The following is a 15365-nucleotide window of genomic DNA, read 5'->3' on the forward strand; positions in this document are numbered from 1 at the left end:
CTGGCTATGAATTTAAATGCTGCTTTTCCCAGCGCCACAGAAGGTGTGCTAATGTGGTCTCCCGAGTCATTTTTGAGCATGAAATATACTTCCAAAATTTCTCACGCTTTTTTAGATCTGCATCTAGCCAATGCCTTTGTTTCTTTGAAGATAGGCTCGCAGCCGCCTCGTGCGCAATGCGTCGCCAAATGTCCTGCTGACTGTAGCATTTTTGTTGCATATTTGTGTTCTCTTAACCTAATATTAATACATCTGCCTGTCTGGCCTATGTATGATTTTCCACACATGAAAGGTATCTTGTACACATGGTTGTCGACACAATCCAAATGCTGTTTTCTTTTGCGTGCTTTATTTCACATTTGTTATTGTCAGATTTTGTTTCATCATTTACTTTTTTACATAAGCCTTTCATCTTTAAAGGAGCTGAAAGAACCACTTTGGTGCCATGCCATGTGAAATTTTATGCATATAAGGTATGACAGTTACCTTCTTATCCTCGCCCCCCTTTGTAGCAACTTTCTTTTTGTTATTTAAGCCTCTCAAAACTTTTTCGGCGATGGATGTTATAAGTGTTACAGGATAACCACTGTCCTTAAGCTTCGAGACCTGCCGCTGCATACTATCGTTAATGCTGTGGTCACATGATTTTTTGACTTCACAATTGCTTTTTTTATTAACTTATATTGCCCTGAATCGTAAGGGAGCAGACCCTTTTCACTCCTCATTTTGTACTCCCAACATGTGTGAGTTGCACTGAATGTCAAGAATTGGAGGATATCATTGTCTGGCATTCTCACCGTAAACTGCAGCCCTTGGTGCGCGCTTGTGAACATTTCCACACTTGCAGTTTCAGTAATTTCTGCATACTGGTCATATGGAAAACAAAGAAGAAAATCATCAACGTAATGGAAACATCTGACTGCTCCAAGGCCATGTAGGTTTTTCTGCAATACCCTGTCCCCTTTATTTAGAAGTATGTCACGCAGCAATGGAGCTAAACATGACCCAATACAGATCCCTGCTTTCTGTAAAAACACTTGTCCCTGAAACATGACGAACAGGGATTCAAGGTAGGACCTTAATAGTTTCAAAAAGGCGTCAACACTCATTCCGCTATGATTTTGGAACTTCACTGCCCTGTAGGTATGGATGCATTCATCAGCAGCTTGCAGGGCTGCTTCTTGTGGATCATCTCATTTTCTTTTTATTTACAGTCACCCTTTGTGTATATATTTGACGTGCGCTAGCAAATAATAAACAGTTAAATGTTTGCGCACATGTGTGTCTCTTTTTGTCCTTCGTATAAGCAGTATAGTGCAGCAAGCAGACGATGCCATATCAACTAGCCCCAGTCGAAGCTTTATTGAAATAATGTTTCACTTATCTAAAACCCAGTTTCACTGGAGTGGGTGAAGTACCAAAGTGCTGTAAAAGCAAACAGGCACTATATTTATTAAACCAGGAATTAAATAAACATGAGTAAAGTGGCACTTACAAGAAAGCAATTATTAAGCATTCTTTAAGAAAATGACCGATTTTGATCCCACTAAGGAGGCTTCATGTACTTCATCATAGTGGCTTGTCTTTTCTTTATTAATTGCCCATTGTAATGGAGGGCACGCCCGTTATTCATGAGGTGCTGCTTACAACCTTCATGCTTCGGTAAAGCTGTTTGTGTGCTTACATAAGGGTATGCTCATTATACCTTGTGCAATTTTTTTTTCCTTGTTTCTCTCTATGTGACACTTTCTTTCATATGAAGCTGTGCAGTGTCTTATGAAAATGGTAGTTGGCTCCTTGTAGCTGTGGGGTTCTAGTTAATGCAATGCTTCAATATTTGTGCTGGTGAATGCATATGAGTGGAGGGATCGGTGTCACCTAAATTTTATGTGGATTTCGCCTTTGGAGACTGACAAAGGGTCCCAAATTTTGAGGGCGTGTACCTGCCACAAGAGATGTAGTGTTATTTTTGTAAATGGTATGTATTTGTAAATGTATTTTAATGTAAATGTATATTTTGTAAATGTATTTTGCACCCTAAAATTGCTTACTTCAGAAAATGCTGTCGTTGACATCATCATCTCAAATGTAATTAAATTTGTTTGTGGGGCAGCTCCGTAGGAAAAAAAATTAAGGGACTTAAGGCATTAATGATTGAATATCATTTTTGTTCTTGTGTAGCGCAGGGGCTGTGATTATCGGGGCTTAGAAGTGAAGAGTTGTATTTGATATCATGCAAGCACTTTTCTTGACGTAAATCAAAATGTCTGAAATTAAGTACCATACTTATGAGAGCTAGTTGTCACATTGCTTGTTGTCAGAAAGCACGGCAAAAACACTAATAGCTTAGCACTAAATTGATTTCATTAATATGGTCTTTCATGGGTGAATTTCAGCTGCATGTCATTCCACATAAGCGCTTTGAGGTGAGGTCACAAAGTAACCAAAACACTTTGTTGCTGTCAAGAGCTACCAGATAAGAACCCTTTTCAGTGTCTGAGGAAAGTTGATAACCTTTTGCAGCAAAAAAATGTCTCAGTCGAACTCGATAACTTTTGCCGAAGTACTTTGTGGTGAAGACAAAATATAGGCAAAGGTTGCTTGGTCGCATGTTGCCCGCTCCTCAGGAACATGCGGCAACCCTCCTAGAACAACTGCATTTTGCAGCTGCCGACAGGCGCTGACACAAGATTATGCTAGCGGAGCCTTGGGCAGCAGCTAGCTTCCCCATAGACGAATAGACAAATGCAACTTTGCATTTTTTTACTTAAGAACAAGGCAAGTAACTGTGCGAAATATTACATTGAACAATCTGCTCCATGTAATGCTATCTTTCTGCAAAATTTGATCAACACCAGAGCAGCGGTGCACGCAAAGTATATTTTAGAGATTTTTTTCAATGGTTTTAAGTGAAACATGCACATCCCTGTACATAACGAACAGTGGAATGGTTGCAAGTGCATTCATTCCCAATTCCTTAACCTCCTTGCAATAATAAAACTGTTGTGCTACCTTAAATTCTGATACTGAGCACTACATCCTTTCCCATTTATTTTTTCTTCTCACCCTTCTCCTATAAGTCCAAGTGCAACTTATGCTTCTCTCTGATACGCCTTCTATGCAGCCACCGATTGATGGCGCTTCCCGCTTCATCTGGCACAGTTTGACCATGAGCCAAATTAACCCCTTCCATTCCTTAGACGAGCTGGGTTCATCCACAGGTTTCTAGTAGAAACGGCCAAAGACGAGCTCAGACTGTCAGCGGTACTTAGCATTTTGTAGCAATGCCATGGACTAGCCTAACATTGTCACAGTGCAAGCAGCCACGAATTTATTCTTTCTTAAAAGGTAAACGTGGCAACTGAGGTTTATAAAAATAAATTGGCTATTTTTTGGTCAGAATTTGGTATAGTAATGCAGCACGGAAGTGGGTTAATAAACACACGATTTGTTTTCGTGCCCTCACAGATCCCTGGGCTACGGAAAACACCCACTGGACATTTGGCTTTATCGCTGGTCTTCTTAAAAATTGTAAATGTATGCCAAATTTTGTAATGCCTTTCAAGAAAATTCAATTATGCTAAGTTTGTACTCAACATATCACCGCTTTATTTGGTTTTCATTTTGTTTGTGTTTATTGCAAAAACACACTACTCCTGCCCCTTACCTATCCCCCTTTTACTCCCCCCAGTGCCAGTATTTCTTTTCTTTTTTTTCTTTCATTATTTTGCAAAAAAGATAGCAGCCATAACCTACACACTTCCAAATTTTGAAGAATTGTGCTTTATCGAAAGTAAGTTAAAGTTGGCCATTGATTGGCGTGCTAATTAAAAAACCCATATGGGCACTAGAAACTGGAAGCTCTCTTGTTAAGTTAAGCACAACCTATACATGACAGCTATCATTTGTAGTATTTATTAATTGCCACAAAACAAAGTGGGTATGTAAAATTTTGGTATAACGCATGCTCTTGTGTAAGGGGCTCTTTCAGCTGCTGCTGCTTCATAGTGGCAGCCAAACATTTCTTGTCATCTGGAGTTAATGCAACTGTCTGCCAGTTTATAACATACTTAGTTTTGCAATGGCATGAAAAGCTTATCATTACTCGCCGTGGTGGCTTAGCAGGTATGGTGTTGCTGCTAGCACGAAGTCACGGGATCAAATATCGACTGCGGTGGCTGCATTTCAATGAGGGTGAAATGCAAAAACACTCGTGGTCCCTCTCATTGTCCCTCTCATTGTGGGGGCACGTGAAAGATCCCTTGATGGTCGAAAACAATCTGGAGTCCCCCTCTATGGTGTGCCTCATAGTCAAATCGTGATTTTGGCATGTAAAACACCAGAATTCATTCAAAAGCATATCACTGAAAGTATCCATACCTGCAGCGATTACTTTGGAAAACTTGAAAAATTGTAAACATTTTTTTCAATCTTTGAGTTGTTTCAAATAAGTTTGTGGATGCTGGCGGTGCAGATAACTTAGACAATGGCAGCAGCAAGACGTAAAAATTTAACTCGATATAAGCACTGCTTTGGCAGTAAGAAAAGCAATTTCTTTCTTAAAACTATGCAATTGAAGTTTAAAAAATGCCTACAGCTTGTGACAGGCTGCTGCAAAAGATAATCTAAGATGGCGATGTCCATTTTGTGTTTTTGTCAGACATTCATGGGGTTGGTTATGGCTGGCCAGAAGCAGGTATTTCAACAAAACTGTAATATAAGAGAGGGGAATAGCTAGTTCTTGAGAGAGCCAAAAGGGGGAAAGGCAAGGATGCATGTGTCATGCACATGTGTATACACATAAACACTTTGGCATTGGTCACATACACGTGTGTGGCCAGGGCCAAAACGCTTTTGCTGTGTTGCTGCAGCTCGAAAAAGGAACAAACAGTAAACACATGGGGGTACTGAGAAAACTGTAGTGGTAAAACTGAGTAGTGAACATTTAATTATGTTCGGTGCTAGTCTGTGTGTTGCCTGTCTTCCTATGCGCATTAAATTTGCATGATTCAAAGGAATGAGTTGGCTGAGTTGCATTACATGGAGCACGCACTAACCAAATACTTATGGTTGATATTGTTTGTGCAGTCGCTTTACACACATGTACATTCCTCAAGGTTGTATGAGCACATAAAATCATCGTATGTGGGAGGTGCATTTTTTTTCTGAAAGAGAGAGAAGGAGTGTGTGTGCGTGTTTCATGCGTGCATGCATGGGTGTGTTTTCCAAGTGGTAGATACTATTAAGTAGTTTACAGCCTGAATCTTCTGGCTGATATGAATTAATTATTTATAACTAAGCTTATGTAATCCAGACCCTTGTTGACTCCTCATTGTATGCTTTCTTTTTTTGTGTGTGCGCTACTGATGTAAATGTAGTCCCTCTTTGGTCACGCATGATGACAGTTGCTCGCAAAAAAAAAAAAAAAAAAATAGGCGTGGCCTATTTAAAGGCAGCTTACAGGTGGCAAGCACTAACCATGTACCGCTATGTGTTCCCAGTGCAGGTGACCCGCCGTGGTTGCTCAGTGGCTATGGTGTTGGGCTGCTGAGCACAAGGTCGCGGGATCGAATCCCGGCCACGGCGGCCGCATTTCGATGGAGGCGAAATGCCAAAACACCCGTGTACTTAGATTTAGGTGCACGTTAAAGAACCCCAGGTGGTCGAAATTTCCGGAGTCCTCCACTATGGCGTGCCTCATAATCAGAAAGTGGTTTTGGCACGTAAAACCCCATAATTTAATTTTAATTCAGTGCAGGTGCATAACAACCTTAGTAATTGAATTTTTTCTGAGAAACCATTTTTACAATGGCGAAAGCAAACTTTTTCTTTCAGTTATGGTGTGGAAGGTGCTTGTGTTGCACGTAATGCAAGTCTGACATTATTCCTTATTTTAAGCATTGCTGTGCTGGAATCATGTACAGTTATGGAAGCAGCTGTCAAGACTCCAACGATCACTGCTGCTGGTGCTCGCTGTGGCTGCGCTGCTACTTGTGGCATCACGCATGGGCCAGGCTCCTGTGCCAGCAGCTCCTGTTGCAGAGACAGGCCGACCCCCTGAGGAGGCAACACCTCGGCAGAGCTTACCCTCGACCTCTCAGCCTCCGGAAGACATAAAGGTCACCCTTGGGCCCAGCTTCCTTGGGGCAACACCAGAAACAGCCTCCTCACGGCTCTTCCAGCAGAGCGTGGTAGATGGCTGACATTCTCGCATCAAATGTTCTATGACATGCTCCAGGTTCTTATGGAGCACAGCCAAAGCCAGGAACACATAAGTACAATTCATCACAGATAAGCATTAAGCAGTTATGTTACAGCAGGTGTGCTGCATGTTAAAGCTATAACAAAGGGTGAAGTACACATGCTTGCAGCTGCATTTGCTGAAGAGAACCTGGAATAGCTTGGGCACTGTGGAAGTGAAGAGAACATGTTGGGGGAAAAAATTTTAGTAGAAGATTTTCATTGTGACTATTAAAATAATGAGTGAAAATAGCAGAACTTCCAAAATCTCAATGACTTGCTTAATTAAATATATATATCATTTTCTCAACTTTTTTGCAGAGGTCCAAAACTTTCAGCAGAAACTTTGCTTGATATGCACAACGTCTCCTTTTTCATTTGTGTAAACTTTTAACGAAATGACACTATTCACACATTTTACAGTTGTATTTTTGTGGGTGTAATGTGTTGCATTTTCTTTGACAATTTTATGCTTTATTATTGTATACAATAGAATGCACTGTTCATAGTTTGTTCCAATCTTTTAGCTTCTTTCAAAGAACACGCATAGTCTAATCTTATTGTAACAATATCCAGTACAAATTCTTGCAGTTATTATTGGAGTGCTCCACAGTACTCCAAGGGAAAGTAAGGGATATTTGAAATTATAATGTGAGAAAGACTGAGGAAGCAGTAAAAAATGGATGCAGCGTGAGATCACTGAGAAGAAAACTTGGCATAAGACTCGCCAAGATATATGCACTGAAAGATAAGCAGGGTAATAAAGCAGACAAATTCAGGCTGGTCCTTGCAAATAAATATGCAGCCTTAGAACAGAGACATGAAGATGACTTAGAGATAATTAATGAAACCGTAACTAGGCTGGCTTCAGAGGCAGCAACTTAAGTGGGAGGCAGGGCACCAAGGCAACCAGTAGGCAAGCTCTTCCAAGTAACAAAGGACCTAATAAAGACACGATAACGAAAGGAAGTGTCCAACTCAAGAGATAACATAGAATTCACGGAACTGTCAAAACTGATCAACAAGGTGAAAATAAGTGATATTCGAAACTATAACGTGAGAAAGGCAGAAGAAGCCGTAAAAAATCGATGCAGCCTGAAATCAGTGAGAAAGAAACTTGGCACAGGACAAATCAATATGTATGCACTGAAAGATGAGCAGGGTAATGTCATCAGCAATCTCGACGGTATAGTTAGAGCAGCAGAAGAATTATATACTGACCTGTACAGTACCCAGAGCAGCCACGATACCTCCATTCGAAGTAGTAATGAACAGGTTACACAGGCTCCTTCTATAACTAACGGTGAAGTTAGAAGGACCTTGCAAGACATGAAATGGAGGAAAGCAGCAGTAGAAGATAGAATAACAGTTGATTTAATCAAAGATGAAGGAGCTATCATGCTTGAAAAGCCTGTGGCCCTTTATACGAACTGTCGAACGACTTCAGGGGTCCCAGAGAACTGGAAGAATGCCAACATTAAATCCACAAAAAGGGAGACGTTAAAGAATTGAAAAATTATGGGCCCGTTAGCTTACTTCCAGTATTGTATAAAATATTCACCAAGATTATTTCCAACAGAATAAGAGTTTTCACTAGACTTCAGTCAACCAAGATAACAGGCTGGCTTCAGGAAGGGATACTCTGCAATGGATCACATCCATGTAATCAATCAGGTAATCGAAAAATCTGCAGAGTACAATCAGCGCCTCTACATGGGTTTCATAGATTACGAAAAGGCATTTGATTCAGTAGAGATACCAGCAGTCATAAAGGCATTACATAATCAAGGAGTACAGGAGACTTGCGTAAATATCTTGGAAAATATCTACAAAGATTCCACAGCTACCCTAATCCTCCACAAGAAAAGTAGGAAAATACCTATAAAGAAAGGGGTCAGACAAGGAGACACAATCTCTCCAATGCTATTCACTGCATGCTTGGAAGAAATATTCAAACTATTAAACTGGGAAGGCTTAGGAGTGAGGATCAATGGCGAATATCTTGGCAATCTTCGGTCTGCTGATGACATTTTTAACAACACTGGGGTCAAATTACAACAAATGATTGAGGGCCTAACAGAGCATGTGTAAGAGTGGGGTTGAAGATTAATATGCAGAAGACAAAGATAAGAATCAGTACCCGGGCAAGGGAACAAGATTTCAGGACTGCCAGTCACCCTCTAGAGACTTTGAAGGAGTAGGCTTATCTATGTCAGTTGCTCACAGGGGATCCTGATCATGAGAAGGAAATTCACAGAAGAATAAAAATGGGTTGGAGCGCATATGGCAGACATTGTCAGCACCTGACTGGAAGCTTACCATTATCATTGAAAAGGAAGGTGTACAATCAATGCATTTTATCGGTGCTAACATGTGGGGTAGAAAATTGGAGGTTGACAAAGAAGCTCGAGAACATGTAAGGACCGCACAAAGAGCAATGGAATGAAGAATGTTAGGCTTAACATTAATAGACAGAAAGAAAGCTGTATGGATCAGAGAGCATACAAGAATAGCAAATATTCTAATTCCCATTAAGTGAAAAAAATGGAGCTGGGCAGGCCATGTAATGCATAGGTTAGATAACCGGTGGACCATTAGAGTTAAAGAATGGGTGCCAAGAGAAGGGAAGCGCAGACGAGGACGGCAGAAAACTAGGTGGGGTGATGCAATTAGGAAATTTGCAGGTGCAAGTTGGAATTGGTTGGTGCAGGACAGGGGTAATTGGAGATCGCAGGGAGAGGCCTTCGTCCTGCAGTGGATACAAAATAGGCTGATAATTATGATGGCATAATCCTAATCCATAAGAAAGGGGACGCCAAAGACTGGAAAAATTATAGACCGATCAGCTTACTGTCCGTTGCCTACAAAGTATTTACTAAGGTAATTGCAAATAGAATCAGGAACACCTTAGACTTCTGTCAACCAAAGGACCAGGCAGGATTCCGTAAAGGCTACTCAACAATAGACCATATTCACACTATCAATCAAGTGATAGAGAAATGTGCAGAATATAAGCAACCGTTGTATATAGCTTTCATTGATTACGAGAAAGCGTTTGATTCAGTCGAAACCTCAGCAGTCATGGAGGCATTACGGAATCAGGGTGTAGATGAGCCATATGTAAAAATACTGGAAGATATCTATAGCGGCTCCACAGCCACCGTAGTCCTCCATAAAGCAAGCAACAAAATCCCAATAAAGAAAGGCGTCAGGCAGGGAGATACGATATCTCCAATGCTATTCACAGCGTGTTTACAGGAGGTATTCAGAGACCTGGATTGGGAAGAATTGGGGATAAAAGTTAATGGAGAATACCTTAGTAACTTGCGATTCGCTGATGATATTGCCTTGCTTAGTAACTCAGGGGACCAATTGCAATGCATGCTCACTGACCTGGAGAGGCAAAGCAGAAGAGTGGGTCTAAAAATTAATATGCAGAAAACTAAAGTAATGCTTAACAGTCTCGGGAGAGAACAGCAATTTACAATAGGCAGCGAGGCACTGGAAGTCGTAAGGGAATACATCTAGTTAGGGCAGGTAGTGACGGCAGATCCGGATCATGAGACGGAAATAATCAGAAGAATAAGAATGGGCTGGAGTGCATTTGGCAGGCATTCTCAAATCATGAACAGCAGGTTGCCGTTATCCCTCAAGAGAAAAGTATATAATAGCTGTGTCTTACCAGTACTCACCTACGGGGCAGAAACCTGGAGGCTTACGAAAAGGGTTCTACTCAAATTGAGGACGACACAACGAGCTATGGAAAGAAGAATGATAGGTGTAACGTTAAGGGATAAGAAAAGAGCAGATTGGGTGAGGGAACAAACGCGAGTTAATGACATCTTAGTTGAAATCAAGAAAAAGAAATGGGCATGGGCAGGACATGTAATGAGGAGGGAAGATAACCGATGGTCATTAAGGGTTACGGACTGGATCCCAAGGGAAGGGAAGCATAGCAGGGGGCGGCAGAAAGTCAGGTGGGCGGATGAGATTAAGAAGTTTGCAGGGACGGCGTGGCCACAATTAGTACATGACCGGGGTTGTTAGAGAAGTATGGGAGAGGCCTTTGCCCTGCAGTGGGCGTAACCAGGCTGATGATGATGATGATGATGATGGCAGCACTTACATTTAATTGTGTACTATGTTATTTATTAAATAAAATTTGCATAGTAATTAGAACGACAGCAAAATTTAATTAAGGTGATGCTTGAACAGAGGTATTCAGGAATCATTTGTTTAACTTACAGTAATAGCTTACAACTTCTACACTTCTGTGGTAGATTTTTCGTCGTGCAGCTTCTGTAGTCACTATTGCACTTTCTCTAGGTTGCACACATCCTGTACCAAAAGTCAGTTTGGATTATCTTGACATCACCTTTGATATCACATATGTCTCCACATCACCTTCCTTTCTTGTCCATGCATTCGCGAAACTCGGAATATGAACCAGTACTAACTCTCCCAACTTTCAATTCTTCTGCCACATACTGTGTAGCTTGCCATAGTGCTTGTAATTATGTAGTATATTTGGTACCATCAGCTTTATGACATCTTGGAGACGTTTAGTTTGCTTCTCATGGATTCGTAGGCAGGACATGCTATATTCAAGGGAAACAGAAAGTTAAGCTATGGCCTATGAGGAAATTGCCATCTCCCATGTTTTCTTGATCTGAACTGATGTTGTTCCTTCAAAATGTGTTGGTGTGTTTAGATAACACATCTATGTCAGTGTCAGAATATATGTGCATAATCTTTTCTTGAAAGGTTTACTGAAGAGGAATCTTGCCTTTTTAGAAGCTGGCACAATGCAAAAAATGGGGCTAGCTCCAGTTTTAGTCAGAAACAAGCAATGAACAACTAATTTCTGCATTTTTACTCTGACTGGTGCACTAGCAAGCAGTGGTAACATCAAGAATATGCAAATTGCATGGAAGTAAGGCCTACTTGACTGCCCTTTGCAACCAGCAGGCATTACATGTTTGCATGACCCGCTCATTGTAGCTGGGGTCTTTTGTTCAGTTTTCTTCCAAGGGCCGCTTTTGTTGTACCCTTGTATCCACTTATTGTACCCTTGTGCTGGAGTATGCTAGTTAACTTACACTGCACATCTTGTGTATTTTGTGAGAAGTGCAGACCATTTAGTTCATTGAGAACGGACACAGCCTGTGTGTGTATTTGCTGCAGTATGCAGCATGAGGAGCACTGGGTGTTATTGCATAGGTTAGTTGGTTGGGGATAAAAGCTCCAAGTAATTGCACCACTAAAATCAAAATAGCGCTCAAGCTTGACTGATAAAAGGGATGTACTGCCACTGTCACACTTAACCCGAACGTGGGAGTGAGCTGCCTATGTGATGTTTCCACTCTCGTCTCTATTCCAAGTGGTGCTGCTTTATGGAACCGATAGTCATGTGGGCCGCTTGCTCGCGCGTTTAGGTCAAGTTTGACAATGGCATTACATCAAGCCCACTTCTGTATTGTGGCAAGTTTATGCAGATGCTGGCTCCCTTGCCTTTCAGCATGGTCATGGCTCCTTGCCACATCCTTGGCTCCTTGTGAATCACGCATTAGCAAGGCATACTATCTAGGGGAAAGAGTGGTGGGCCGCATTGTACTGATCAGTTTTTTTGGTTGCCTACCTAGCGAAAGCAACTTATTCACAAATGCTTGAGGCAAACAAAATTTATGAAAATAAGGTGTGCCTGCAGTCAATGCTGCTGTAAAGTGTTGTATACAGATGAGCTTCTTAAAGGTGTTCTGCTTCTGCCATAACTGTCTGCTTCGTATTTCATTTGACAGTGAGACAAGTGCAATGCAACTCTGCTGTTTGTATGTAAAAGCAGGGCACTTCTTTTTCACACGTGTTTCATGTTGGCATGACATCATACACATGGCTTGTCAGTAGCAATGCATTCTGACATGGGCTTGTCAAACATTAAACATACAGCAATACACAAAAAACAAGTGAAATTATTGCTCAATTCTTGCTGAATATTTTTCAAATTTAATGTTAGTGGCTTCTTCAACTTTTCTAATTGTTATTCAATTGAACATAGATATAGATTTGTTATCCTCTAACCAAAATTCTGACGAGGCGTTTTTGCATGAATAAGTATGAAATAACTTTTTGTCTCTCAGTAAGCTGCTAAGGTTGTATAAGATTTAGAACTTTGCTGATAGGGCATGTTGAGCATTGTGTTCATTAAATTTAAGACCCTGATTAGTGTTTCTACCAAGCCAATTCTGTGTTCGTACACTTAATTGACAGCCTTCTACAGGCCAGTTTTAATACTTGTTTTTCTGCATATATATTACCAGGGCTGAGATTGTCTTGTAATCACTATGGTTGAAAAAGGAAGCAGCATGTCGACTACTCCATCAGACTTAAAGGGGGATGGTACCCAAAATTATGGGATTTAACGTGCCAAAACCACTTTCTGATTATGAGGCACGCCGTAGTGGAGGACTCCGGAAATTTCGACCACCTGGGGTTCTTTATCGTGCACCTAAATCTAAGTACACGGGCGTTTTCGCATTTCGCCCCCATCGGAATGCGGCCGCCGTGGCCGGGATTCGATCCCGTGACCTCGTGCTCAGCAGCCCAACACCATAGCCGATGGTACCCAAAACACCTTTGTTTCAAAAGTAGGAGCAATAAATACTTCATCTTATGGAGAACATGTCCAGCAAGTGGCACGCTTGTAGTTGCATCACAAGCGAGTCAAAAATCATGCTTCTGATGATGCACACCCGCTCGTGAAAGTGGGCGTGGCTTTCTAAAGAAATTGCTTACGTTGCAATTTTCACTTTAAATAAAGTAATGCAACAGTAAGGCAAACAATGAAGGAAGACCAAGGCAAGGGCCAGAAAAGGTTTCCGAAAAAAATCTGGTGCAGATGATGCTGCAGACTAGACCCCAGGTGCGTATTAGGGTGGCCGAAAAGTTGCCAGGGCGTACCAAAGGAGGTACGCCCTGGCAGTCGTGAACACTATCAGCCAACAGCAAATTACCGCGTCGGCCACGGCAGGATCTCCCACCTCGGCTGAAATATTAGCAGTGGCGATCGCACTCGCCCACGCGGAGCGTTCGCAAAGGGACTCGGTCGTGGTCACGGACTCCCAGGAGACATGTCGCATGTTTCTCAAGGGGCACGTGACTGCGGCTAGCCTCACGATAATTCCCAAATCCTTCAACCACCATCATCGCCTACTCTGGTGCCCGGGCCACGCGGGGGTACAGGGGAACGAAAAGGCTAACGCGTTAGCTCGAGGGTTCACTAACCGAGCGACGGCGTCCTCTTCTAACCCCAACCACCCACACTATCCCTCACAAAATTCCACCAATTTAAATGCCAAAGACATCCTTGCTCATCAGCGTGGAGTCCGCAGAAAATACCCGCCGCCCCACCCACAACTTAACGGGGAAGAGGCCGCCGATTGGCGTAAAATACAGACCGGGGTGTTCCCCCATTTAAAATTGCTAAACGCCATGTATCCCACTCGTTATAGGGCCAACTGTCCTTGGTGCGGTGGCATACCTACCCTAATACACATAACCTGGGAGTGCACTAAGCACCCTCATAGGCTAAATGCCAGTAGGACAATGGAGCAGTGGGAGGCACAGCTCGCCCGCTCCGACCTGGCAGGACAAAAGTCCTTAATTAGCCAGGTCAGGCAGGCGGCAGAGGCCAGTGGGGCCCTGGACTGAGAGGCTCCGACCACCCCTCCTTCAAATCTTTACAATTGCAATAAAGTTTCTCTCTCTCTCTCTCTCAAACAAGATTTCTGAAAATGCTGTTTTGACTTGTATAAGGAAAATTTTTTGTACAGTGAATGAACGTTTACCTTTGAAATCTTAATTAATAAATTTTTAGGGGTCTTTGCAGAAACTGAACTAAAATACTGTTTTTCACCTAAAACTTTCTTTATTTACCAATTTCTCAGTCCAAAAACCGCCTAGTTAGAGTGTAAAATATAAAAAAAATGTATTTGAGGAATGCAGTTATGAAATTTATTTCTTTTAGTTCAGTAAGAACGCTGTGTTGTAAAAAAGACTTGAGAGCACTTTTGTTGCTCTAGAAGGAATCATTATTTTTTAAATGTTCCTTTACCAAAGTAACAAATTTGTTTCATTTCTGTTTTTATAAATGACATACTACACAACCTTTTTGCTCACATTTTCATATGAAAGAAACGAAAACACATTTGTATAGCTAAGCAAATTTTGAATTCGTTGGTTGCCAATGGAAATTGAGCTAGTGGATATTTGCCAAAAGCATTAAAGTCGTCTGTTCGGCTACCATTCCCCTTAAAATACTGTGGAGGAAAGGGGGGAGTTGGGGCGAGGTCGGGTCGAAAGCTGCAAGACCAATGCACATGCATTGGTTCTTGACCGTGTGAAAGGCAAAAATACTGCACCTAAAACCCCCTGGTTTCTGTGGAACACAGTTTGGGAACTCCTCACTTATAGTTAGCATCAAAATGCGCCGTGTTATATTTCCCATTTTTATGACTTGTGCAACACACATAGCGTGTTGCACCTGGATGAGTAGGTCCCATCTCTGCTGTGAACATGCAGGGTCTACGTGAGCGCCGGGAAGCTGTGGTAGATGCATTTCGCCATGCGTGGAAAGGCTATAAAGCGTATGCCTGGGGCCAGGACCACCTGCGACCTCTTTCCCGCACAGGGCACACGTGGTTTGGCCTGGGTCTCACCATTATTGATGGCATGGACACCATGTACCTCATGGGCCTTCATGAAGGTGGGCCACCTGCTTTATTTTTGCCAGAAGCAGCGGTCCTCACTGCTGATGCTTGTTTTAACTGATGAGCCCTTGTGTACTGTCACATTGTGAGGCCTGAATTGTATTGAGCTTGAGTTGAAATGGTCTGGTTGTGATTGGCTGCATTATCTTTGGCGTACTCGACCCATTAAAATCCAATGTCAAGAGCTCTAAGTGTGGAGTATATGTGAAAGTTGCCTTTTCAAGATATATGCTGGGAAGCGCTTCATATTTTCTTTAAGTGCGATGTCAGGAGACTAAGGTCTTGCACCTTTTCAAGTATGGCTCCAGTCTTGTAGGTAACCATTGGTTATTTGCAGGAGTAGACCTTATGATGGTGCTC

At 42.0% G+C, this 15365-nt stretch overlaps 1 protein-coding gene across 5 annotated transcripts in view; it reads left to right on the forward strand.

Moving 5' to 3' along the window:
• The window catches only part of alpha-Man-Ib (alpha-Mannosidase class I b), a 64119-nt gene that overhangs the window by 1831 nt on the left and 46923 nt on the right, over positions 1–15365 (forward strand). For 3 of the 5 annotated variants that reach the window (XM_075670332.1, XM_075670352.1, XM_075670344.1), the window contains exons 2-3: positions 5925–6191; positions 14818–15001. In XM_075670332.1, coding sequence (XP_075526447.1) covers positions 5925–6191; positions 14818–15001 — 451 coding nt within the window. The remainder of the gene's footprint in view (positions 1–5924; positions 6192–14817; positions 15002–15365) is intronic. The other 2 variants (XM_075670340.1, XM_075670357.1) reach the window with 2 other exon arrangements.

This window comes from Dermacentor variabilis, chromosome 1, assembly GCF_050947875.1.
Source record: "Dermacentor variabilis isolate Ectoservices chromosome 1, ASM5094787v1, whole genome shotgun sequence".
In the NCBI taxonomy this organism is placed as follows: Eukaryota; Metazoa; Arthropoda; class Arachnida; order Ixodida; family Ixodidae; genus Dermacentor; species Dermacentor variabilis.